This window comes from Nelumbo nucifera, chromosome 2 (assembly GCF_055504915.1).
Source record: "Nelumbo nucifera cultivar China Antique chromosome 2, China Antique-T2T, whole genome shotgun sequence".
Classification (NCBI taxonomy): domain Eukaryota; kingdom Viridiplantae; phylum Streptophyta; class Magnoliopsida; order Proteales; family Nelumbonaceae; genus Nelumbo; species Nelumbo nucifera.
In genome coordinates, this window is record NC_142650.1 from 92,402,148 (window position 1) to 92,427,623 (window position 25,476).

Here is a 25,476-nt window from a genome sequence, read left to right on the forward strand (position 1 = left end):
TTCTATTTTTTTTTTTTTTTGTTTTTCTTTGTAGGTTAAAGATGCAAGGAGTGACTCTTAAAGCATAGTTGAAAACAATGGATAATTCTTTTATATTTAAAATGTCACTATTTTTTTGCAAGTCATGTAGACTTTAATATGTATTGAGGGAAATTTGACATTTGTAATACACATTTTAAACAATGGATGTGTTTTTTTGGTAGAGCAGTGGATGTATTCAAATTATGTGGCATGTATTGAATTATTACAATAAAATAAGTATTTGAAAGAAGTTATTATATAATTTTCATGTGATGTATGAATAATTGAATAAAATAGGTATTTCTTTAAGGTGGCATTCCTAATTGTCATAATTTTACTATTTTATTTGGAATATAGCTATAGTTTTTCCATATATTGAAACAATTAGCTATGTTTTTCCAAGATTTTTTGGGCATATATTGCATCTTTTAGTCATGGTTTGTCAAATAACCGTAGCTATAGGTTAGAGTATTTAACTTCAGTTTTAACAAAAAAAACATGGTTATAGATTAGTACATTTAGCTACGGTTATGTAACAAACCGTAGCTATAAATAGAAGAATTATAGTTGCGGTTTTGTAAAAATTCGTGGTTATAGATTTGGATATATAACTACGGACAATATAAAAGCGGTAGCTATATGTATCTTTTAGCTACGGTTCAATCCATTGCTAAAGGTTCATATGGTATGCATTTGGCCTTTAGCTACGGACAGATACCGTAGCTATAGATGGGTTATAGCAACGGATCAGTTGAACCGTAGCTATAGGCTATAGTCACGCAAACATAGGCTATGGTTTTCTGTCCATAGCTATAAGTCTATAGCTACGGTTTTGTTGACATTTAGCCACAGTTTTGTCTGTAGCTAAAGGTCATATTTCTTGTAGTGTTTTTATCAATTTCTCAGTTTATTTTGAATTTCTGTTTTTTTTAATGCAATATATTTATTTTTAATAAATTTCTCTGTTTTTTCCAAGGTTCTATTTTTTGTCTGAAACATATTTTGTGATTTCTTATCAATTCCTGTGTTTTCTACAATTTTTTCTTTTTTTGTCTGAAATATCCTGAATGTTCTGTATAAATATGCATATTGGAAATAGATGCTACTGTGAAGCTCAGCCTCCGGGTGGTATCCTGAATTTTAGGAGTGATCATCTATAAATTTGAACAAGGAATAATACGATTAATCCAAACTAGATTTTTAAAGGTGGATTTATCTTTAATGGTTTCCGAGCACTGTGTGTTGGATGAACAAGTGATTGCTTATTTGATGGCGAAAGCTTATCAAATAATCACATCTGAGATTTCTTTTTTTTTTTTATTTCTTTGAAGGAATTTGTATGTTGATTTTGGGATCTTGATTGTCCAACTTACCACATCTTCTTCATTGTTCATTCTAATTTTTAATAAAAACTAATCTTCATCCTCGTCAAACCATTCTCTCATAAACCCTTAAACAAACATATAAATAAAATATGTATATATAATTATATATACATATGGACTCTGCTTCATCAGCTGCAGGTAGGACAAGTGTCTTCATATTTAGGAACTCCAGCAACCTCTCAATGCAAGAGAACAATGACTGGAAGTAGCCCTATAGAGAAGCTCAGGAGAAGAAAATGGTCAGGATTTTTCCCTCTTTTGCTAGTTTAAAAAAGGGGAAAAAAGATAACCATGACAACATTCCTACTGAATTTTTTTTTTTTTTGAAAATAGGTAAGGCAATCAACTATTTTATTAATGAAGTGAAAAAGATAACCTGTCCCTGATTATCCTTGCTTGTAGCAACCAAGGGAAGTTCAGCAATTTCTCATCCAAAAATACGAAGAATTCCAACTGAAACCACAGATGAGCTAAAAAGGTACAAGAAAAAGACATGAGAAAAGAAATTCTTACTTTACTGTTAATACTGCACAATACATCCCTCCAAATTCTTGGTCCCTTAAATTCCTTCTGAAAAAAAAAAGAAAGAAAATCAGATTTAGAGAGCATAAAGAACTTTGAAGGAAAAAAAATATATAACCAAATTAGTTCTTTTAAATGGATAAAACAATAAGTTCTGATAATAGTTAAATCCCAACACACCACTGGATCATGTTTCAATTTTCTCAATTACCTATCATATTTTCCTCTTTTACATGGGTAGAACAAAATCTGATTTCAACAATCCATCATAACACTGGCATGAAAATTGTCCAATTCAAAGTATTCAATCTCCTAAATTGCAAACACAATAAACATCTACCAGGTAGCCCTAGTAGTAGTAGAAGAAGAAACTAACCAAACCACTCTAGTTGGCAAAGACTCAAAGTAGAGTTTTAATGAAAAAAGAACAAGAGGACTCCTATTGGATCCAACAACCAAATCCTTTCATCAGAACCAAAGGATTTGATAAGGGGGGAAAACAGATAGTGACACAAGAAGAAAAAGGTTTCTAAAGATTCGAAGCTTTGAAGCTTCCATATCACTTTGAACCTTTGTAGCTTCACTGGGCTTGGATTGGAAATTGGATCTCCAGGTAGCTTTCATATCACTGCCTCCAGACATAATAATACCATGAGACACTATTGGGTGAAAATTGGAAAAGAAATGAAGCTTTGTAGCTTTCATATCACTTTGAGAAAGAAAACTCCAGGTAGGCAGGTACTGTGGGGATGATGTGGACTAGGGAGTAAACATTTCACCCTATCTAATGGACAGCTCTGATTGGTAAAGTTTAGGCAGTCAGTGGGCTTGGATTATGGGCTTCACTAGCCAGCTGTTAAATTACCTTGAGTAAGAGGCCGTTTGAAAACACTAGAGTGCCTTACTGGGTTTGTGACTTGTGAGAAAAGAATCATTCAAACTCAGCAAAACTCTGATCTCCAATCAATGTTCCTAGAATCCATTGAAAACTGCGCTGGTTCAATTTACTCTTTTAATTTCCTTTTCTTTTTTGTTTTGTTTATGAATGGACAAGTAATGGTTCCCCTCTCTTTGCTGGGTCCTACCTGTATCTTCTGATGAACTAATTGTGGAGCTGAAGCCTATTACAGAAAATGAGAATCGATGATTGTGTTTTTGATTTCTAGAAAGGAGAAAGTAGAAACCACTGAAATTAGTATTACACTTTGTGGGGCCCAGGTTCTCAAGAGTCGCATCCCTAAGTCAACTCCAACTTCAATAAAACAACAGGCTTGAGCTCAATGCCCTATAGTTTAGGTGCCACTCTTAAGTCCTTATATACAGAGAGCAGATTCAGTCCTCACAAAATTGTGTTCACACGGTTCTTACAGCCTTTTCTTTGGCTTTCCATTGGGAATATATCTTTTTATTTATAGGGAATGCTGTCAATACACTGTTAAAAAGGGTTGTAATAACAGTATAAGCATAATTTTGTAAGCACCAAATCTAATTTCTTATATATAAGTCACTTATATAAGACACTAGAGTGCCTTACTGGTGGAAGACCATATTGGGACTGGCGATCCCAAGTTGTTTGTCAGTCTGTTTGGAGTGGTGGTGGTATGAATTCATGATCATCTTATGTGGGTTGCTCTCAGATCCTAAGCCAAAGGTTGCAGCCACGGGGGTATTAATACAAACAACATCTATCAGCTTCGGGGTGTCTACTAGAGTGAGTAATGAACTGGGCGCTAACATGCCTTGGAAAGCTAGAAGAGTCATGGTTGTTGCTCTACTCCTGTCGTCCTTCTTGGGTTTTCTCTCAATAACTTTTGCAACTGGGGTCGGCTACGTATGGGGGAAGATGTTTACAGGTGATAGTGAAATTCTTGACTTAACCAGCACGGTTTTGCCCATCATAGGCCTCTGCGAGCTCTTCAATTGCCCACAGACAACTGGTTGTGGAGTCCTGAGGGGATGTGCCAGGCCCAGACTAGGAGCTAATATAAACTCTGCTGCATTTTTTCTCTTGGGAATTCCTCTGGCCATCTTGTTAGCTTTCCACCTTGGGTTTGGGTTCTTGGGGCTGTGGTTAGGACTGTTGACAGCTGAGGCTTGTTGTCTGTTATCAATGGTGTATTTTCTCCTTCAAACTGATTGGTTTCAGGAAGCCGATAGAGCTTGGAAACTGACTAGGGTTGATGATGGCAATCTGGTTCTACATAGCGAAGCACATCATCAACAGATCCTTGTAACAGTCTAATTAACCGGTTCGGTTTTTGATTAGATATATGGCCAGTTATTTGTGGGGTTTGAAATTAGCAATGCCAGTGAAGTAGGGTGGTCAGCAGTGGAGAACCTCCTCATCTGGGGAGAGGAAGAATTCCTGCTGTTACAGTACTACTGTCGTCCAGAGTGGTACTTTCCATGTGTTGGGCATTTATATGGCCAGGACTCAGAACCCACCATTAGATGCTTCACGTACATGTGAATGCCTGCATGATGTTTTCTGTGATGAGCAACACTAAGCTTAGTTCCACTTCATTTTGCAGTTCATCATGGGGATAGGTTTCTATGATTTCCTTTCTTGTTCACTCTAGATAGTAATTAGTTGAATGAAGGGCTCTCTATCTTCTTCTTATACGAAGCCTCAAATTAATTAATTCTCTGAACCTTTTTCAAGGCATTATTTCTTTTGGGTACCAGCAGAGAACTAGAGGTTTCTACTCAACTTTCTACATCTGGTCTGGGTATTCAATTCTTTGAGGGTAGTGTGGCCACTTTAGGGTGGGTGGACCAACTTTGGTCTTCTTCTGACTTAACTATACAAATTAAATTCGACTTGATAGAGTTTAAATTTAATGATTCTAGCTAGGAAGGATGGATGGATTCAAAGATGGAATGTTTTGTGAATAGACCTCTCTCAGAATGGCAGCCCAGAAGAGGCCATACCAATTACTATGGCTTGGTTTGGTTGACTGGCACAGAAAGGCTTAACCCAAAACCAGTGTTCTGCCTCACTTAATATGGCCACGAATCCTTCCTAAGTAAAGTGAATAAACCTCTATGTTAAGAACAGACTAGAGCTTTTGCTGCATTACTGGTTGACATTTTTTTAGTAAACGGAAAAAAAAAAGTATTGTAGTACTGTAAAGAGGGTGAGGAATCCTCAGAATTTACATACAAGTATGACTATAATATCCACATGACATATACAGCATGTTCAAAAAATGATGCAGCTCCACTGATTCTGGAAACAATCAGAAGTAGTTCTCATGAACTGGTGTTGTACTTTGGCCCATCTCATCAAGGTTTATCATTTTTTGCCATTTAATTTTTACCCAACTTTCTGATTGTAGGTGACTTAATCTAGAAATTTCCTGTGTGAATAAGAACAAGATTGTATTCCTTCCAAATTGAGCTTGTAGAATTCCCATGTTTCATTGTTCCAGGCATTTGTGCAGAAAACATGGTATTTTCCTTGATTGTATATGCTGTATTTTGTTCCATGGCTTGAGCCCTAATGGCTAAAATTCATAGCAGGCTGGAGAGTTCTCTTCTCTCATTCAGCAACTAGCTAGCCGTGGTTCTGCTACCAACCAGGACTTTGTTGGTTCAAGATTTTGGATGAGTTGATCATTGACCTGTTGCTGAAGAAGGCATCTTGATATATGATTCAGCTGTGCCAAGTGAAGCCAGGCAATGCGCTGAGGTGTTCCATATGTGCCTTCACTATGGTCCATGGAGAATTTTTATTCCTTTTTCTCATTTTCTGTTGTTCTTCTTTGATAGAGAACTGTATATCTGGCTGTACTTGAAAAGCCCCAACCATGTAATTTTGGTGTATGTTGCTTATTGGAAGTAATTTAGACTCACATTTTGTAACTGTGATTTTGAAGGTCAAAGGATTGACATGATCTTATAAGCATTGACATTTTAAACTCTCCTCTGCTACTTGTTATTTGTGAAAATTCAATGGTTCATTAAATAATCAGAACTAGTTTGATTTTCATAAAGAAAACCAAAAATTATGACAACAGTCTTAAATGCCCAAAATTTGAGCCCAAAATAATGGCAGATGGTGTTTTCTTCTATTGTTCTAGAGGAAAAACTTGAATTAGGCTCAAATTGGGTTTAAAAGAAAAGGCAGCATGGTTTATTTCCAAAAGTTTTAGGGGCATTTAAGACTTTGTGACATGGTTTTCAAATCCATGTCCAAAGGGTAAAATTGGAAAGAGATGAAAAAAATAACAATTTACCCAAGAAAGTGGGTGTTGGTGTTGCAAAAGAAAGAACACGACATCATTTACCTGGGTAAATCAAACAAAAACAGAACATGAATAAATGCACTTACCCAGGTAAATGTAATTTCAAAAAAAGAACATGGCCTCAGAAGAAAATTCAAGAAGTGGTTTTGAAAACCATGTCACAAAGTCTTAAATGCCCCTGGATAAAAGTGCAGGTTCAACTTCAACCAGAGATAAAAGTGCAGAGAACAATGTTATACCACAACTAAATGAACAGCCACTATTACATAGGCCACCGTCATCTATGTCGTCTTAATGGAGATATAAATATTGAAAATATTTAGTATTGATTTGTTATAATTTGACAAGTAATGCCTTTGCGTTATATATTCATATAATATACTTCAGGAGAATCATGTAGTCTTTCTTGCTTGTAACATTGATGCTTCTCAATAAGTTCTAATTTGTATAATTTGTAGTCTCAAAAAGTTCTAATTTGGTCCCTGAACTTTAAAATGTGACAATCCAGTATCTAAACTTTCATAATGTGACAATCCAGTACCCTAACTTTCAAAATGTGGCAATCCAATATGTACCATTAATTAGTCCATTAGCCAACCGTTAAGTGACATTTGAAAAGTCAAAAATGCCCTTCGAATACTATCTAATTCTCTTTATCAACCATCCAAGCATTGATGATAAAATGAACATCCCAAATTTTAGATTCTTCTAAACAATCACCAGCTTTTTTGAATAGAAGAGGCTAAGATTTGGGAATGTTCATTTTTTTGTCAACGTTTGAATGGTTGGTAAAGAGAATTAGATGGCCTTGGAAGGGCATTTTTGACTTTTCAAATGTTAATTAACGGCTGATTAATGGAAGGTACTGGATTGTCACATTTTGAAAGTTTGGATATTGAATTGTCACATTTTGAAAGTTTAGATACTTGATTGTCGCATTTTAAAATTCGGGTATTGATCGGGAATTTTCCCTTTTTAGTCACGGTTCTTACTGCATTACCTTACCAATTCTAATTGGTATCCATAGTTAGGAACCTAATCGGATACCATGTTCACTTCACCATGTGTTTCCAGCTAACAGATCCAAATTGATGGTATTAGGCCACACAGGGATCCTTCTCGTACATAGGGGTGTCAATTGGACTAGATTTGGTGCAATCTGGTCCAGTCTAATGTGAGTCCATTACAAATGGACCTGGTCCAATCCAGTCCAATGAATATTTTAAACTATTTTGGGCCAGTCCGTTCAAATTCCTGTTGATTTAGATTGGTTTATTGACACCTATGTTCTTATCTTCTATCAATGGATCAGATATTGGCTCAATCCAATACAAATTCATTATGTACGGACCAGGTCCAATCCAATATGTCATATTGGTCCGTCCAATCCATCAAAATTCAAAATGTGTTATTGGTCCGTCCAATCGGTCCAAATGAATTTTAATTTGGACGGAGTCCAACCCAAAGCCGGTGACACCCCTGCTTGTACAGGTATATCCCCCACTTACAAAGAATTCACTCTACGCGTTCAATTAAATTCCAAAAGAAAAATTTTTAAAAAGAGAGTATAGATAAGAGATTGACTTCAATCAGCCACTCACCTTACAAGACTTGTAACAAATCTTTACTGGCTGCAGCGAGAATGCAGCCGTCGTGCCACATCTACGAATCAAGTTCAGCCCCATCGACGAAGGCTGGTTTTGATTGGGGGATATACCTGTACAAGAAGCAAGAGCCTGTAATAATTAATTGTTTTAATTCACGTTATTTTGTCAATAATAAATCAAAATTTTCATGTCCAAAACCCAGTAACGAATTATATTTGTATATTTCTCTCTATTGGCCACGTCAGATGACTCTATTTCTCTGTTTTTGGCCACATATGATGGATTGACGGCCTTTCCTAGAGTCATGAAACTTGCTATATATATAACGTCCGATGCCCACATTCGATGGACACCTAAATCATGTTCAACTAAGAAATTAGGTTGATGACGTACTTTCTTTTGATTCCCAACTCTTCGTTTTCATTATTCTCATGATCATAATTCACCTTATCTTTCTTTGTTTTGGACGAAAATAAGACTCAGTTTGGAAGGAATATAAATACAAATACGTAGAGTATAAAATTATATATTTTATATTTGTACTCCTTCCAAACTAAACCTAAGGACTTGAAGGTGCAAATTTCATCAGCGGAACTCTCTTCCCCAATTCCTTTTTCCTATCTCTCTTCTTTACCCACCTTTTCTCTATTTTTTGCTCTATTCTAAAGTTATTATTAATCCTTTTTTTTGGACAAAGAGATTTGCTTTTAATAAAATTCTAAAAGCAAGGTGGGCTATGTCCCCCACTGCATCTTTTTGATAGCGGTTTGATTTTAATAAAATTTTAAGGTGTTGGCTGTTTCTCCATCTGAAATATGTTACGATCCATTTGTCCCTTGTTGATAGTATGGGATGTTAATGTAAGGTATCCCACATCGGTAGTATGGGATGTTGTTGTGAGGTATATATTAGGGGTGTCCACGGTTTGGTTAACCGAATCATGGCCCCTTTTTTGTAAACCAAACCGGTGGTATTGGTTTTTTCATTTCGTTAAACCGAAATCAAACCGTTACCACCGATTAACCAGTTCGCCAGTTTCGGTTTTTGATCAGTTCAGTTCTTCGATTTTTTGGTTTTTTTATATTTACAATATATATTATATAAATATATGTATAATATTATATTATAAATAATAAATGACATATAATATATTATAAATATTTTAAAAATATATATTATATTTTTAAATAGATCATTATAAATATAATATAGGTATGTATTTATATACAATGAATATATATTTATATAAATACATAGAAAATATGTGACATATATTAAAAATATATATAAAATATACATATAAATATATATACCGATCGGTTCGGTTAACCATCAGTCTTTTTATAGGTTAATCGAAAACCGAACAAATCCTTTCGTTTTTCAAAAATTCCGAACCAAAACTGAACCGACCAATTCGATTAATTGCATTTTGGGATTCGGTTTTTTCGATTCAGTTCGGTTTTTCAGTTTTTCATGGACACCCCTAGTATATATGTGTTTGGGTTCCCTCTTTTTAACAACTAACTTTTAGGAGTGAGTTCTCCTAAGGCACATAATAAATGGTATCAAAGCCTATACTATGCCTCTCAATTGCAATCATGCAGTGCAGGTGATGACATCGGTATTGCAGTGTTCAGCCAAGACTAAGTGGAGTAGTGCAAAGCCAGCCTGCGTGAGAGCTGGGACTATGGAGCATGGTGGAATGTTACGACCTAGTTGTCCCATGTTGATGGTATGGGATGCTAATGTGAGATATCTCACATCTGTAGTATGGGATGCTGTTGTGGGCTATATATGTATTTGGATTCCCTCCCTCTAACCGCTAGCTTTAACGAGTTTGAGGCTTGAAAAAATTAAAAAAAAAAAATCTCTTTATTTTAGACGAAAAGTAGGGGCTGAAAAGCAAGGGAGGAAGGACAGCATTGATCATTATTTTTCTCTCATTAATAGGGCCGAAGATCACCATAAAGCAAGGTGCAAAAGGTTCTTTCTTTCTCCCACTTATTCTCTCAGGGATTGTTTTGAAAGGTTTGTGCTCGGACGGTCCGACCATCTATTTCGTTTTTCGATCAATTTAGGAACATATATGTTCTGTTTGAAAACATTTAGAACGACACAGTGGAATTTGAAACAAAAATAAAGAGTTTATCGGCCGAATCAAGCTTTTTCTTGGCCGGTTTTAAGATTGGCTGAAGACGTGTTTGCTTCAGTTTGGATGCCTAAACTAACTGAAAAAAAAAAGACTATTTGGGTACCGTGGTCACTATATCGAAAAAAGAACTCTATGGGTCAGGCTTTCATATTCGACCAAGATCCGATTTGAATCCGCTTTGGCATAGACCCGTCCAGATCATCTTTCTGATCTGGTCGAGCCCGACTCAATGATTTAATTAATATTACAATTTAAGTATTTAATTATATTTAAATATAAAATTAAATTATATTTAATTGTAGTTATATTTAAATATAATTTAAGTTATAATTTAAATTATATTTTAAATTATAACTAATAGTAATTAAATTTTCAATTATAATTAATAGTAATTATATTTCCACTTTTTAAATTTAAAATTATATATAAATTATATTTAAATGTAATTTAAGTTATAATTTAAAATTAAATTATACTTAAACTATAATTGATAAAATTTAAGCTTGTTGAATTTTAAAATATATTTAAATTATGTTTTAAACTATAGTTTGCAGTATGAATTATAATTTGAAAATAAGTTATACAATGACAAAATAATATTAAAACTATATAGTTTAAAATAAATGCACTTTAAAACTAAATTAACACTAATGGCATTTAAATTGTACAATAAACTTGCATTATATTTGAATTATATATTTAAATATAATTTAAGTTTTAAGTATAATTATACATTTAAAAATAAATTATAAAATGACAAAATAATTATAACTTGAATCATTTATAGTTTTATTATTTAAAATAAATACCCTTTCAAACTGTAATTAACGGCAACTACATTGAAATTATATTTGAAACTCTATTTAACACTAATTAAATTGAAATTATATTTGAAACTGTAATTAACAGTAATTTAAGCTATAAATAGCAGAAATTTTCATTTAATTACCAAAACTTGTCATAATTTAGTAGATAATAATTAACAAAAATGATCATAATTGAAACATTGATAATATTTACTAAAAATGGGAAATTGTTTAAAACTCACCATGAGTTTTCAACATTTCCCTTAAACTCAACACAACTTTTCAAAATGTCTAAAACTCACCATGTTAGTAAGCTTTTATTTTCCAAAATTCACCTTCCGTTAGTGCACCATTAATGCTTCCTAATAGAGGTGTCCATGTCAGCATAAATAACAATTTTCATGAGTGGCGAGTTAGAGGAAAAATGGTCTTTTTCAGTTTTCAATTTTCTTTTTTTTTGCATTTTTAGTGTTTTTTTATAATTTCCAATGTTTTTTATAATTTTTGTTTTTTTACATTTTCTATTTCTACAATCTATAAATTTTCCTGTATTTTTTTATTTATTTGTAATTTTTGTGTTTTCCTATAATTTTTTGTGTTTTTTCTACAATTTTTATTTTCTGATTTTGTTTTTCAATTTCTATAGTTTCTATAATTTGAAAATAATTTTTATTTTTTTGGAAATTTCTAATTGTATTTATATTCTTTATAATTTCTATGTTTTTATGTATTTTATATTTTAAAATATTTTTTGAACTTTTTCCTTTTTTTCATGTCTAAATATTAAAATGGTAATATATTAACATCCATTAATTTATTTTGCATATAATTTATATTTTCCTATGGAGGTTAAAATGGTAATATTTTAACACCCGTTAGTCTGTTTAGCGTCAAGTTAGTAACATGTTGAGTTCTAGAAATTTTGAAAAGTTGTGGTGAGTTTAAGAGAAATACTGAAAACTCGTGGTGAGTTTTAGACAATTTCCCACTAAAAATTATCCAAAAATTACCAAAAATGAATTAACTTTATTTTCAATGAATATGATAGATTACCAAAAATTAGCATAAATAACCATTAACTGTTGAATTATTGTTAACATATTGTATACTTATTTTATACTAAATTCGTTATAAAAATTATCAGAAAATTGCAGAAACTATAATAAGTAATATGATAATTAATAGAAATAGATAATTGATAACCAAGAATATGATAAATTAATTACCAATATTTTCAGAAAATATGATAATTTCCAAAAATTAATACAAATAAGAGAAAATTACCAAAACTAGTCATAAATTAGTACAAATGAACATAAATTAACCAAGATAATAAGCAAATGTAGATTATTAATATTTCTGGAAAATATGATAATTTCAAGAAATTAATAATTTCTGAAAATATGATTATTAATTAATATTTCCATTGTTTCGCTTTCACTTAACAACGCCCATGTATCGCATGGGTCCTTGCTAGTATACAAATGATCATTGGGTATCTTGATCATTGGTCATTGGGAATTTTTCATATACATAAATTGCTAGTATACAAAGACTATCCCGATAACAACAATCATATACATAAATTTTTCATGGACCCCACATAAATCTTAAAGAAAAACATGGGTATCTTGGTCATTGGGAACCGAAATCTCATTGATCAACTTCCCCCTCTCAAAATCTAAAAAATGAATGGGTCCAAAATGTAAAATCTAGCTATTCGTTTGGATTGAGATCAATGTGTACATATACAAAGATCATTTACTATATGACAAAGGAATGTGTATCTATTAAGTATTAATGACTTCGTTTCAATGTTGTTAGACTTGGAAATAACTTTGTATGGACTACAATCAAGATCAAATACACAAATAATAAAAGATATCTAATATAGTGCCATAACACATACTGTTTGTAGCATATCGGGAGTCCCTTGTACTTCATTGAATGTATTATGACAAAATCAACTCAACAAGAGCAAAGATATGGAATTCAAGCTGTAGAAGCCTACTACTGTAAAGTGTGTGAGTCATTTTGTTGAAATTTAAAATTTGATAATGTTCGATCTAAGGTATGCCAAACTGAGGTGTACTGAACCATAGTGTGTCGAACCAAACACACAACAAATAACCTTGCCAACTAGATGAAGATGAGGCAGAAGGATGAGGTCATGCATTGAGGAGGTTTGCAAGTAGGAAAGAGTCAGAGGCCTAGGGATGAGGTCCAAGGGAAAGCACTGTGACCCTCAAGTCTATAATGGGGTGATGGAGTCAGTCAAGCCGAGCTAGGCCGAGTTGAGGAGAATAGTAAGTGAGCAAGAGAGCTAGAGCGTTTAGAGAGTTGAAGATCCCTTTACCTTGAAGGGAGTGTCTGATTTGTACTCAGACATACTCCTTGTGGGGTTATTGGGATGAGGCCACCCATTGAGATTTTTAGAAAGCTCTGTCTTCCTCGGCAAAGGCGCTTATCCTTGGGTAGTGGTGCTTATCTTTGTTTGTGCGGGACTCCACTTTTCTCTGAGGTCTTTAGTGACGTAGCTATCTATGTTGGTAGGTGAGCAGCATGCTAACATGGTCCAAGGGCATCACCCAAACACCAATACCCTAGTTTCGAAGTCGAGGAGTGAAGTGTTCAGTCAAGGTGGAGTGGAAGAGTTCCTGAAGTGCTTAACTGAGGAACTTAGTAGATTTCTCTAGTTGGTTGAAGCTTCGTCGAACTTGGTCTAGTGCCATATGTGTTCTATGCTCCTTACTTTGGTAAGATGTCTTCCTCCTTGTCATCTTCTTCCTTTTATTCTTGTTTTAGTAGTTCCTCTTTGAGTAGTGAGTCTGAGCCAAGGTCTTAACTAGAGGTTACTAGGATATTGTGTCGGAGACTAATGCCAACATGGCCGAGGTTGAAGAGTTTGATGGTGAAGGAGAGGCCGAGGTCGAGGAGGCTAAGGGTGAAGGAGAAGTGAAGGCCAAGGAAGCCAAAGGCGAGGATGAGGCCAAGGTCGATGAGTCCAAATATGAGGTCATGTTGGCCGAGACTAAGGAGGCTGAGGTCGAGGAGACTAAAGGTGAGGCCAAATTAGTCGAGGCTAAGGCCAAGGAGGCCAAGGTTGAGGGTCTGAAGGTGAGGTCAAGTTGGCCAATGTAGAGGAGGCTGATGTCCCCAAGGAGGCTGAGGTTGAGGAAACTGAAGGTGAGGATGAATTGGTCGAGGTCCAGGAGACCGAATGTGAGGTCAAGTAGGCCAAGGTAGAGGTGGCCAAGGTCGGGGGTCAAAAAGTGAGGTCAAGTTAGTCGATGCCAAGGAGGTTGAGATCCCCAAGAAGGGTGAGGTTGAGTTAGCAGAGGTCGACAAGACCGAAAGTGAGGCCGAGAAGGCTGATGTCCCCAAGGAGGCTGAGGAGTACGTCACTCCAATCCTTGTGCTTCTTGTAATGTCGATCTTCTTCTTCCTATCGGCACTGTATGTGTGTCTCTTTGATGTTGATGTATTTTTGGGCATGCGCCATAAGTTGGGTGATACAGTAGGGTTGGAACAAACTAACACAAGACAAAAAGAGAGAGGAAGAGAGAGTAAAAAGGGTAGAGAAAGAGAAAAGAGAGAGAAATCCCAAGGAATCACTCCAAGGGGTCCTAGAATCACTCTAAGGTTTGTAGGAATCACTCCATATAGCAAGAGAGCTATTAAGAAATCTTCATTCATTCATTAGCCTCAAAAGGAAGAGAATACATCTATTTATAGAGTGACTTGTGTGGCCCATAACACTTTTCACCATAATTACAAAAAGTGCCACTCTTTGTCTTGTGCATCAAGAAACACAATAACTTTCTATCTACTAATGAAAATAAATTGAAAATTGAAAGACAAGCACTACTAAGCTATAGGAACAAGATGCTATAGCCCATGTCCACATTAGGTTTGTCAAAATGGCGAAAATACCCCTTACCAGATCAGTCCAACTCCCAAGAGTCTTCTCCCTACCAAATCAAAACATGTTTATTGGCCTTCTTCTTACGAGAATAGGCCTTATAATGCATAGATCGATCCCCATCATCTCTTCCCGGCTTGAAAGAACTCGACCTTGGTGAGTTAAAGGCATGATATTGCTCATAAAGTTCTGGATTAAGATGATACAAATCATCAATTGTAATCCATGAACATTCTGAAAGGGGTAGATTCTTCCACTTTACAAGAGACTTTTGAAAACCCCCACTTGTTGTAGAAATCAACTTCTCATCAAGGGTGTCTTCTCTACTATTCACTTGCTTCAAGCTCTTCTCTATTTTAAGAACCATCTGAAAAGCATCATCTACATCATAAACTCGTGCAGCCATCATTTCCCTTTGAATATCAGCCCTTAAACCATTCTAAAATCAGGCTAATTTTTTATTCTCACTTTCAATAAACTGACATCTAATAGTAAGCTCATCAAACTTTTGCATGTACTCAGACATAGATAAGTTGCCTTGCCTCAATGTCATCGTCTCATCATGAAGAGCATCTTGAAGTTCATTAGGCAAATGCTTCTCCTCCATGTAATGCTTCATATCTTCCTAACGGGTGATAGGACGCTTACCCATATTCTGTAATCTATTCTTCACACTCCACCATAATTTTGCATGGTCTACAAGTTTAACTTTAGCAAATCTAACCTGTCTTTCATCTAACATATCGAACCAATCAAAGTATTCCTCTAGTTCTGCCAACCAATTGGAGAAAACTCGTGTATTGATATCACCTCTAAAACTAGGAACTTCCATCTTCACTTTACTAGTAATATCATCCTGATAGTCATCTATATTAGTCTTAGAATGCTCCACCAACTCATCATATAAATCATTTAAAGTACCTTGAGTTTGTAGAGTTCGAGACCTTAGGGGCTTGATGGCAGTCCTTAGTGGGTGGTTCACATGTGGACCAGTAGGGTTATTAGTGTTAGAACCCTTTGCTTCAGCTCCTCCATGTGGAACACTAATGTTGTTTTTCTTTTCTTGTTCTTCCGTTAACACTTTGACTTGAGCTTCTAGGGTGTCCACTCGATTAATAAGTGCAAGCAACAACTCTTCTTAGCTCGTTCACTTAATCTTCCTCTCATTTTTCTACCATGGTAATGAGCCATTTGAAACCTGATGCTCTGATACCAAAACTGATGCAGTAGGGCTGGAACAAACTAACACAAAACAGAAAGAGAGAGGAAGAGAGAGTAGAAAGGGTAGAGAAAGAGAAAAGAGAGAGAAATCCCAAGGAATCACTCCAAGGGGAACTAGAATCACTCTAGGGTTTGTAGGAATCACTCCATGTAGTAAGAGAGTTCTTAAGAAATCTCCATTCATTCATTAGCCTCAAAAGGAAGAGAATACGTCTATTTATAGAGTGGCTTGTGTGGCTCGAAACACTATTCACTATAATTACAAAAAGTGCCACTCGCTCTTGTGCATGAAGAAATACAATAACTTTCTATCTACTAATGCAAATAAACTAAAAAATTGAAAGACAAGCACTACTAAGCTATAGGAACAAGATGCTATAGTCCAAATCCACATTGGGCTGGTCAAAATGACGAAAATACCCCTGACTAAATCAATTCAAGTCCTAAGAGTCTTCTCCATGCCAAATCAGAACCTGTTTGTTGGCCTTCTTCTTACGAGAATAGGCCTTATAATGCATAGACCGATCCCCATCATTGGGTCAACCTATTATGGGGCTTCTTCTATAGCAAAAAACTGAACTTGGATGCATGCAACCCATTCATTATGGCAGCCACGACCACAAACTGGTTTAGGTTCTAAACTTGAATGGACTTGGCATTGAATCTCGCCAAGTATTCTCGTAGGGACTCGTCTTCCCTCTATATCAGATTTGTATGAGGCTGGCTAGCATATTATATTGTTGAGGGTTATTGATCAAGAACTACTCCTTGAATTGGTTTGAGGCAGTTATTGATCGGGGACTGGAGGGCGGAGCGCGGTGTACCACTGTCGAGATGAACCTTGGAGTGTGGACGCGAAAGGCCTTGAACATCAAGGCTTCGAGAGTGCCATGAAGGAGCATAATCACTTTGAATCCCTCTAGGTGATCAACAGGATTCGTGGTTCCGTCAGACTTCTCAAATTGAGGGGGCTCCATCCTACGGGGGGCAGTTCATCCATAATTTGTTGTGTGAAAACCGACTCTTTTGGAGAACGAGCTTCCATGACGATCGTGCTTTGGTTGGTGTTGCTCCACTCTAACTCGTTTATTCGCTCCCACATGTCACTTATCTTAGTGTCCAAGTCTACGAGTTTCATTGCCTTATGTGTTGTGTGACAATCTCTTATGGAGCTGGACTCGACAAGGGAGACCTACAACTGTTGGTGTTGCGCATGTAGACAAAGGTGAGCCAAACTGATGCGATCCTTTAGTAGAAGACGAGCACCTCCAAACATCGAACCGCTTTGGCCACTGACTTTTGGGTCAAAGGTTTGACCATCCGAGTTGAATGGGCTGAAATGGTCAAGGTTAGAAAGAAATATAAATAGAGAGGAGGTAGTTGTTAGTTGGGAAAGGAAAGAGAAAACAAATAGGAAAGGGAAGAAAGAAAAGAAAGAAAGGAAAGACAAGATAGCAGCAGTGAGCTGACAATGCTTCACTTGCGATGACGACAACGACGATGAAGGTATCAGATAACAGCGGGGTGAGCTGACGATAGCAGATCCGACCTCAGATCTCATCTCAGATATACCAAATCTCAAATCTCATCTCTCCCTCTCCCTCTCCCTCTCCCTCTCTCTCTCTCTATCTCTCCCTTTCTCTTTCTCTCATCTCACTGATCTCAAATCTGAGATCTCAGAACTGATATCTCTATCTCAGATCTTAGATCTCCTCTGTTTACACTTCCTTAAAAAGTTAAATAAAACTATGAACCACTGCCCAGGTCGAACGATTTAGCGGTTCAACTGTCCAGGTCTACGGTTTTCTGACCCTTTCAACATTTTTGTAGGAATTAACAGTCCAAAGAAAAACTAGACTCATAGACCTGACTAGTTACTGGTTCAAACAGTCTGATCGCCCAGTCCGGTCCATTTTTCAAAACAATGCAATGAACAATATAGGGTGGTACAAAAAGAGCAAGATGGTCCTAGAAATTAATTAGGAAAAGGGTGCTATAGAGATTTAGAAATGTTTAACAACTAAATACCAATTACATAGAAATATTATTATTCAAAGTTAACTGATGTGTAACTCTAATGGAGGAGGAAAAGTGTGAGAATATTAAAGTTAGGGGAATAAATGTCAGTATCCCCAAAGTATGGTGGTAACATGTAATTTATAATGTTAAATAATTAAATAATAACCAAAAGAACTTCTGGTCTCACCAATCAATTATTGGTAATATGGTTTTCGCAGACAGAATCCCACAATATAATACCTCAATGTTAATGGCCAATCCAATCTTATGGTATGACCAATTCAACGGTGAGGAAAGATGTCATTTTCTCTATCTAGGATATTATCTAAAGCATCCACTTAATGCCTGAAACTTCTACCTACTTCTGTTACCGACATTTAGACATTTTTAATTATTAGACAACTCCATTGAATACTTGGGATGCTAATGACCTAGTAAAATATTTTGAAGCCTTGACCAAATTCCATTCAACAAACATCAATTACATTTCCGTGGTAAAGACTTCACATGCACCCTTCTCCATCTTTCCCCATAATAATGGGAAAGGAGGAAGAGCGAAGAAAAAGAGGAAGGAAAGAATTCATATTATTATAACTGCCATTTCATGCTATTAGATCTGTTCATGGGCTGGGTTAGGGCTTAACTTTTGTCAAAATTTTAATGGACCTGGCCCGAATCTCAAGCCAGACATAATATAAAGTCAGGACCGAAGCGCAGCCTATGAATGGGTCTAAGTGCTATTAAGTCTCACTGATGATGTGGGGAGCTTTCATTGAATGGTTCATGTAAAAGGTGGACCTATGTCAAATGGGCAATTGACTACAGTACAATCCCCTGTATTTGTAGTAGCCATATTGAATTGCAGCCTCAATTAGTCAGGAACCCACTACCCTCCTCAAAAGCTGGTGATTGGTAAGTACCATGTATTGCATAAGAACAATGGAACCTCACTTACACAAGGCAATTAAAACCCTGAAAACAATTATCCGCACTAAACCAAGGGTAAGGAGAAGCTCGAACTCGTCCATGGTGTAATATTGACCAAATCAACGAAGGAAAGTGAGAGGAAAAGTATGTCATTGCTTTTTAATTTCTACGTGTAATTGGTGAGATGCAATGGGGGATGAGAGAGTGACATTCTACGATAACTTCAACCTTGGAGCATGATGTCCAATATGAACCTTGTGCCTTTCAGCATTTGCCTCAGTGGAGCCTATAAATGGGCGAAATGGAAAGTTTGAAACAAACCAATTAAAACAAAACAAGGGCAGCTAATAAGTAACAATGGAATTGCCCGTTCTGCTGCTTCAACTCCTTTTTCTGTTGCCAATGGCTGCAATATCATCGGCACTGGCCTTGGCGAAGCCCAGCTGCGAGGAAAAATGTGGCGACATCACCATTCCCTACCCGTTCGGCTTCGGGGATTCAAGTTGTTACAGAAAGTCGTACGAGGTAACCTGCAACCACAATTTCAACCCTCCAAAGCCTTTCCTATTGAACAGTAATATAGAGGTTCTAAACATATCGCTACTAGGCCAATTGCGCACTAGAGGCTTTTTAAGTTACGATTGCTACAATCAGTTGGGAAATTCGACGAACAGGTCCCGCGCTTCTTTCAATCTTGCAGACCTTCCCTATACTTTTTCCGACACCAAAAACAAGTTCACGGCAATGGGTTGCGACACAATAGCCTTGCTAACGGCTTCCGGGGGTCGCAACTTTACAGGCGGATGCTCCATGCTTAGCAGCGACCTGCAGAACTTGGTTAACGGGTCATGTTCTGGGATTGGTTGTTGTCAGACTTCGATTCCAAAGGGGTTCAAATACTTCGATGTGGTTCTCAGTAGTGCTTTTAATCACACCCAGGTCTCGATTTTCAATCCTTGCAGCTACGCTTTCTTGGTTGATTCTGAGTGGTTTAACTTCTCCGTACCCGATATCATGGGCTATATGGATTTCTATAACATAAATGGAGGAATGGTCCCAATCGTGCTCGACTGGGCAATAGAAAACTACACCTGTGCAAATGCTCTCACTAGTGATCCAAATTATGCATGCGGTAAGAACAGCGAATGTTTTAACTCTCCTAATGGTTTGGGATATCTCTGCAATTGTTCTCAAGGTTATCAGGGCAACCCTTATCTTGAAAACGGATGCCAAGGTACGTATATTGCAGTTACATTTATTCCTAGATCTCTACGCCATCACGAGTACTTCCAGAAGTTTGATTGTCATTGTTTAATTAATACGGTCCGTGTTTTGTCTTATAAATGGTCTGCAGACATAGACGAATGCGCATATCCAACTTTGAATGACTGCTCATCATCAGGGCAATGCACTAATACGCCTGGGAGTTACTACTGCTCCTGCCCAGATGGTACCCAAGGGGATGGAAGGAAAAATGGGAGTGGTTGTGTAGCTCCTCCAAGGAAGCGATCTCAGCTGATACAAGTCTGTTTAGGTAATATAATCTGCAATTTACTGTCTTGGGTAGATGGGAAATTGATTCATGTAGATTCATTCACCTGCAATTCTGCCAACAAATTATGAACAGTGGGTCTGATTTTAATGTGATCCCAGTCTCAGGGTGAGATGTGCGGTGTTAGATCAAGTTGGTATAGAGGATTAGAACTAGACCTAGTAATTGGGTTGGGTGGATCGGGTTCAGGTTGGGTCAAGACATTACGGGTTGATTTTGGGTCGGGTCAGTAAGTGCTAGTCCCTAACCCTAAAAGTTCGGGTTAGGGTTGACCCATGGGTCATTCCTAAAAATAATGAAAATTTTATAAAATAATGAAAAATGTAAAAAATAAAGGAACTAACCTTAAAATTCCAAACATAAAATAAAAAATTTGAGCATTCAACAATTCAAAGAGTAAAGACTAAAGAGTAAAGATGAAAGAGAGAAAGCTTCTAAGAATACATAAATAGTTCCCATTAGACCTAACAATCGGGTTAGCGGGTTGATTCATGACCCAACCCAACCTAGTTTTTTTCGAGTTGGGTCAGGTCGGGTCATTCTCAACTTCAGGTAACTAAATATGAAACCCTAATCCTATTTTTTTTTTAGGTTGGATTGAGTCGTTTGGTAAATTGGGTCAACTTTCTGCTAGGTCTAATTGAAACGTGTTTTGTTGGCAAATCCCAGTTCATTCATTAATTGTCAAATAAATACAAAGTCCGGGCCACACTGCTAGCTGGTTCATATACTGCTGTTATAGTAATGGATATAATTCTAGTGGCACGGGTTCAAAGATAGTTAGATACAACTTCCTACTCATGACTTTTCTTTTGTCCATGTAGTTATCATCTTTAGAATTAATTTTTTTGAAGCCTGTCTTTAGCACTTACTCAAGGGAAGTATATTTGACCGTTCAATTTTATTTTTATTTCATTCTTAATAAGTCCATTTTTTTAAATTCAAAATTAAAGTCTCATTCGTTTTCTGAGAAATAAGAGTGGGAAGTTGGTCAATGGGATTATTTTTTTCTTGAGTGAGAATGAGGCCCCATGGGATTATTCAGGTAAGTAAATTTTACTTATTCATTTTTCAATAGAATAAGTAACTTTTACACTTGGGGGAAGTTTACAAAACATAATGTGACATGTTTGCCCATGCATTGGTTTTTTGTGGATAAAAAAGTCATCATATAACTTAGGAATCAAAACAACATTGTAAATGAGCTTATCAAGTAAGTGTTTCCCAAGAAACATTTATTTGGACAAGTGCACTTTCCAGGGTAAATAACCTTTTGAAAAACCAAAAAGGCCTAAATAGAGACAATATATATTATTTTTCAAATCTATAAGAGGCTGCAACTTGGGTCAGACCAACCCGAAAGTAACCCATTTGCTTACATGAGTATGGTAATGGATTTACAAATATTTCTAAGGTTTATTTATTTTATTAAAATAATTCTGTTCAGTAAAATTTATTGACCAACCACGGATGCCATTGCTCTCTCTTATTCATTTGACTGAAGCCAAGCAATTTTTGATAGATTTGAAAATCAAACCTTGCTTCTTTCTAAAATCTTGATACGACGTTTTAGGGATATATTTGGAATAAAAAAGCATGGGTTCATGGTTATAAACATTTTTCTACTTCTTTTATATGGTAATGCTACGAAATACATGAAACTACAACTGGTGTTTTAATAAATGATCCTATTTGTAAGTGTACTTGTTCACTAAATAAATCTTTTTTCCGTGTAGGTATTGGTTTCGGCATCTTGTTTCTTCTATTTGTTAGTTCTTGGCTGTATTGGGGAATCCAAAAGAGAAAGCTCGACAAACGCAAAGAAAACTTTTTTCAGCAAAATGGAGGTCTCTTATTGAGGCAATTGCTCTCTTCAAATGATGCAAATATAGAAACTGCAAAGATATTTACTGAAGAAGAGCTCAAGAAAGCAACTAACAACTTTGATAAGAGTCTGATCCTAGGTCGCGGTGGCTATGGTACAGTATATAAAGGAACTTTACCTAATAATAAGATTGTTGCCATTAAGAAGTCCAAAATAGTTGATGAAAATCAAGTTGAGCAATTCATCAATGAAGTGGTTATTCTTTCTCAAATTGAGCATGAGAATGTAGTCAAGCTTTTAGCTTGTTGCTTAGATTCCGAAATCCCCTTATTAGTATACGAATTCATTACTAATGGGACTCTATTCCATCATATTCATGATGAAGGACACAAATCGTCAGTTTCATGGGACAATCGCCTAAGGATTGCTACAGAAACTGCAAAAGCACTTGCCCATTTGCACACTGCAGCTACCCCTCCGATCATTCATAGAGATATTAAATCGGCCAATATTCTCTTAGACGATGTCTTTAAAACAAAAGTATCAGATTTTGGAGCTTCAAGATTAGTTCCATTAGACCATACTCAATTTACCACATTAGTACAGGGAACATTGGGGTACTTGGACCCAGAATATTTTCAAACAAGTCACTTGACAGAGAAGAGTGATGTTTATAGTTTCGGTGTAGTTCTTGTAGAGCTATTAACCGGAAGAAAAGCACTAGAATTGGACAGACCAGAAAGAGAGAAAAATTTGGCTATCTATTTCATGGGTTTGATGAAAGAAGACAGCGTTTTGGATATTTTGGAGGATAGAGTGTTAAATGAGGCTGATCGGGATCAACTTTGTGAAGTCACTAAGCTTGCACACAGATGCCTAAGCGCGAAGGGAGAGGATAGGCCTACAATGAAGGAAGTAGCCATGCAGCTAGAAGAGTTGAGGGGCTTCGACAACCATCCATGGGTTGAACATAATCATGAAGAAGTAGAGCATTTGCTTGGTGAGCAACCAAATTTACAAAATTGCAGTACTTCAGAGTATGATAGTAGTTTGAAGGGTCACGTTGCAATATCATTGAACAATGGGCGATGATAGTTAAAGTTTCAACTTCTGTTTGTCATCTTGTTTGTATATTTTTAAGAATTAGTTGTGTGGTTTGTTGTTTTTATATAAGATTTTAATAATAAGAATGTAAGTTTCATATTTGATGGGAAGAAAAATAGTAAATTCAAATTTAATAGCCTCTTTTAACCATTGTTTACTACATGAGTTCCCCTTTTTTGATAAAGAAATCTTCTTTTTTAAGAGCTATTTCTTAGTTTTTTTCTTTGTCTATCCCCTTTGAAAAATAATTAAATTTAGGTAAATTGCTGAAACCTCCTTACAACTTTTTAATAGTTTCTAAAATTTCGGATGCTTTTTTCTAACAAAATCAGTTCCGCTGAAATATTCCTGACATTGTAGCATGCATACTCTTTTGTTAGAGACTTAAATTTTATTTGTTTTTGTTATGCTTGGGGCCAAGCTACCCCTCGTATTCTGTAGCTCTTCCTATTTCTACCAAAAAAAAAAGAACAAAATAGTCTTAAGCGACAACAAAATGCCCACCAAACTAAACATTGACCACACCACACAAACACAAATTAGAACCCAAACCACTTTAAAAGTGCAAGCTAGGATACCACCCATGCCCACGCCCACAAAAGAACAAAACAACACTACAAAAAAAATATATATATCCCTAAAAGAAGGATTATAATTGATAAGGGCAACTTTTGGGCCTTAAAGTCAATAAAAATACTATTTTTAATATAATTTTAAAATAAGATAACCTTTTTTTTTTTTTAAAATATCACATAAGGACAAAAAACACTGTTCATCTTTTTTGGATCCCTTACAGGTCTATGCAACACTTGTCGATCAAGGCAGAGAGAAGCAAAATTACACTCACAACAACACGGAAAAAAATTAATAAGAGAGGAATCGAAAAACTGGTAAGAATTTGCTCCATCCCAACATCACTACTGTCTTGCTCTGCTCTTTTTTTCTTTTTTTCTCTCTCGCCTTTTATTCCTTTTTCGTGCAAAACGTTGTGCAAAGCAAAAACGCATTGTGAGTTTGTTTTTGTGGAATTGAAAAAGATCCTTCTTGTTTTTTTTTTTTCAAGTTTTCAACCTGTGTTGCGTTTTTGTTGTTTGATTCTTCATGTTTTGTTTATTTACCTAGACTTTTCCGCTTCAATTAGTTCATTTTTGTTGTTATTTTTTTCGCATGGTTAGTCGAATTGAGTAGTAGAATTGTGTAAGGTTAGGAATTTTTTTGTGTGTATTTTTCCTAAAAATTGTATTTGATAGTTTCGTGTTTGAAACGATTTCCAGCGGAGTTGTGAGGTTATGGTTGTAAAACACTGAGACAATCAGATATTGACAAAGATCACAAACAAGTTTAATTTTGAGTTTCTTTTTTTTTCTTTTAATTTTTGAAGTTCCTCTATGGTCGAAACTTTGAATTTCTTTCTAAATCATCTGTGAATTTCCTGCTTCTCTGAAGTTTGGATTTCAACTCGCATGATACAAGAGAGGAACAAAGTATTAGTGGTTCCACTCGATCTCTCTTAGCTCGGTGGATATATAAGATCTGTTAGTTAACAGTACTGGTTAATTCTATTTATTGACAGGAATCTCAGATGAACTTCAACAACGCTGGTGATGTTCCACCACCGTCGGAAGGCAGCGGCGGCAGTGGAAGACTATCAAAAATGTCCTGTTGGCCAGACAGCCTTCCATCTACTCGTTAACCCTCGATGAGTTCAATCCATGGGCGGAGGCGTTGCCCGAGGTGGGCGGAGAAGGCAGAGGTAAACATGAATGATTTGCAAGAGGGAGAAGATGAACAGTATTTTTTGCCCTGATATTTTAAAAAAAAAATTACCTTATTTTAGAAATTATATTAAAAATATTACTTTTATTAATATTAGGGCCCAAAAGCTGTCCTTATCACTTATAATGCCCTAAAAAACATATTCCTTCCCTTGTAAGGTGCTAGCTAGCTGGTTGGTGAGGTCTTTGACCGGTCGTAGTGAAGACTTGAGACCGAATCCCGCCTGCACTTGAGACCGAATCCCGCCTCCACCAACTTCTTCACTTTTCAACAGCCTAGGAAGACAATCTAAACTATCAAAGGACCATTCTGAATCAAACTTTAAACCAAAATATTCCAAACGAACAACACTACAAAGAAAAAAGAACACAAACTTTAAATCAAAATATT

General features: G+C 36.0%; 1 protein-coding gene and 1 long non-coding RNA gene across 2 annotated transcripts; both read left to right on the plus strand.

The window, feature by feature from the left end:
• The first annotated feature begins 18,786 nt into the window (after positions 1-18,786).
• Positions 18,787-23,444, plus strand: LOC104611991 (wall-associated receptor kinase 5-like). Its single transcript, XM_010279294.3, has 3 exons — positions 18,787-20,063; positions 20,184-20,363; positions 22,118-23,444. Exons 1-3 carry the CDS (start codon positions 19,187-19,189, stop codon positions 23,296-23,298), a joined length of 2,238 nt encoding a protein of 745 aa, XP_010277596.1. The 5' UTR covers positions 18,787-19,186; the 3' UTR covers positions 23,299-23,444.
• Positions 23,445-24,105: 661 nt separating this feature from the next.
• Positions 24,106-25,177, plus strand: LOC148802520 (uncharacterized). Its single transcript, XR_016082720.1, has 2 exons — positions 24,106-24,200; positions 24,884-25,177. It is a non-coding gene; the product is annotated as an uncharacterized LOC148802520 (long non-coding RNA).
• Positions 25,178-25,476: the final 299 nt, after the last annotated feature.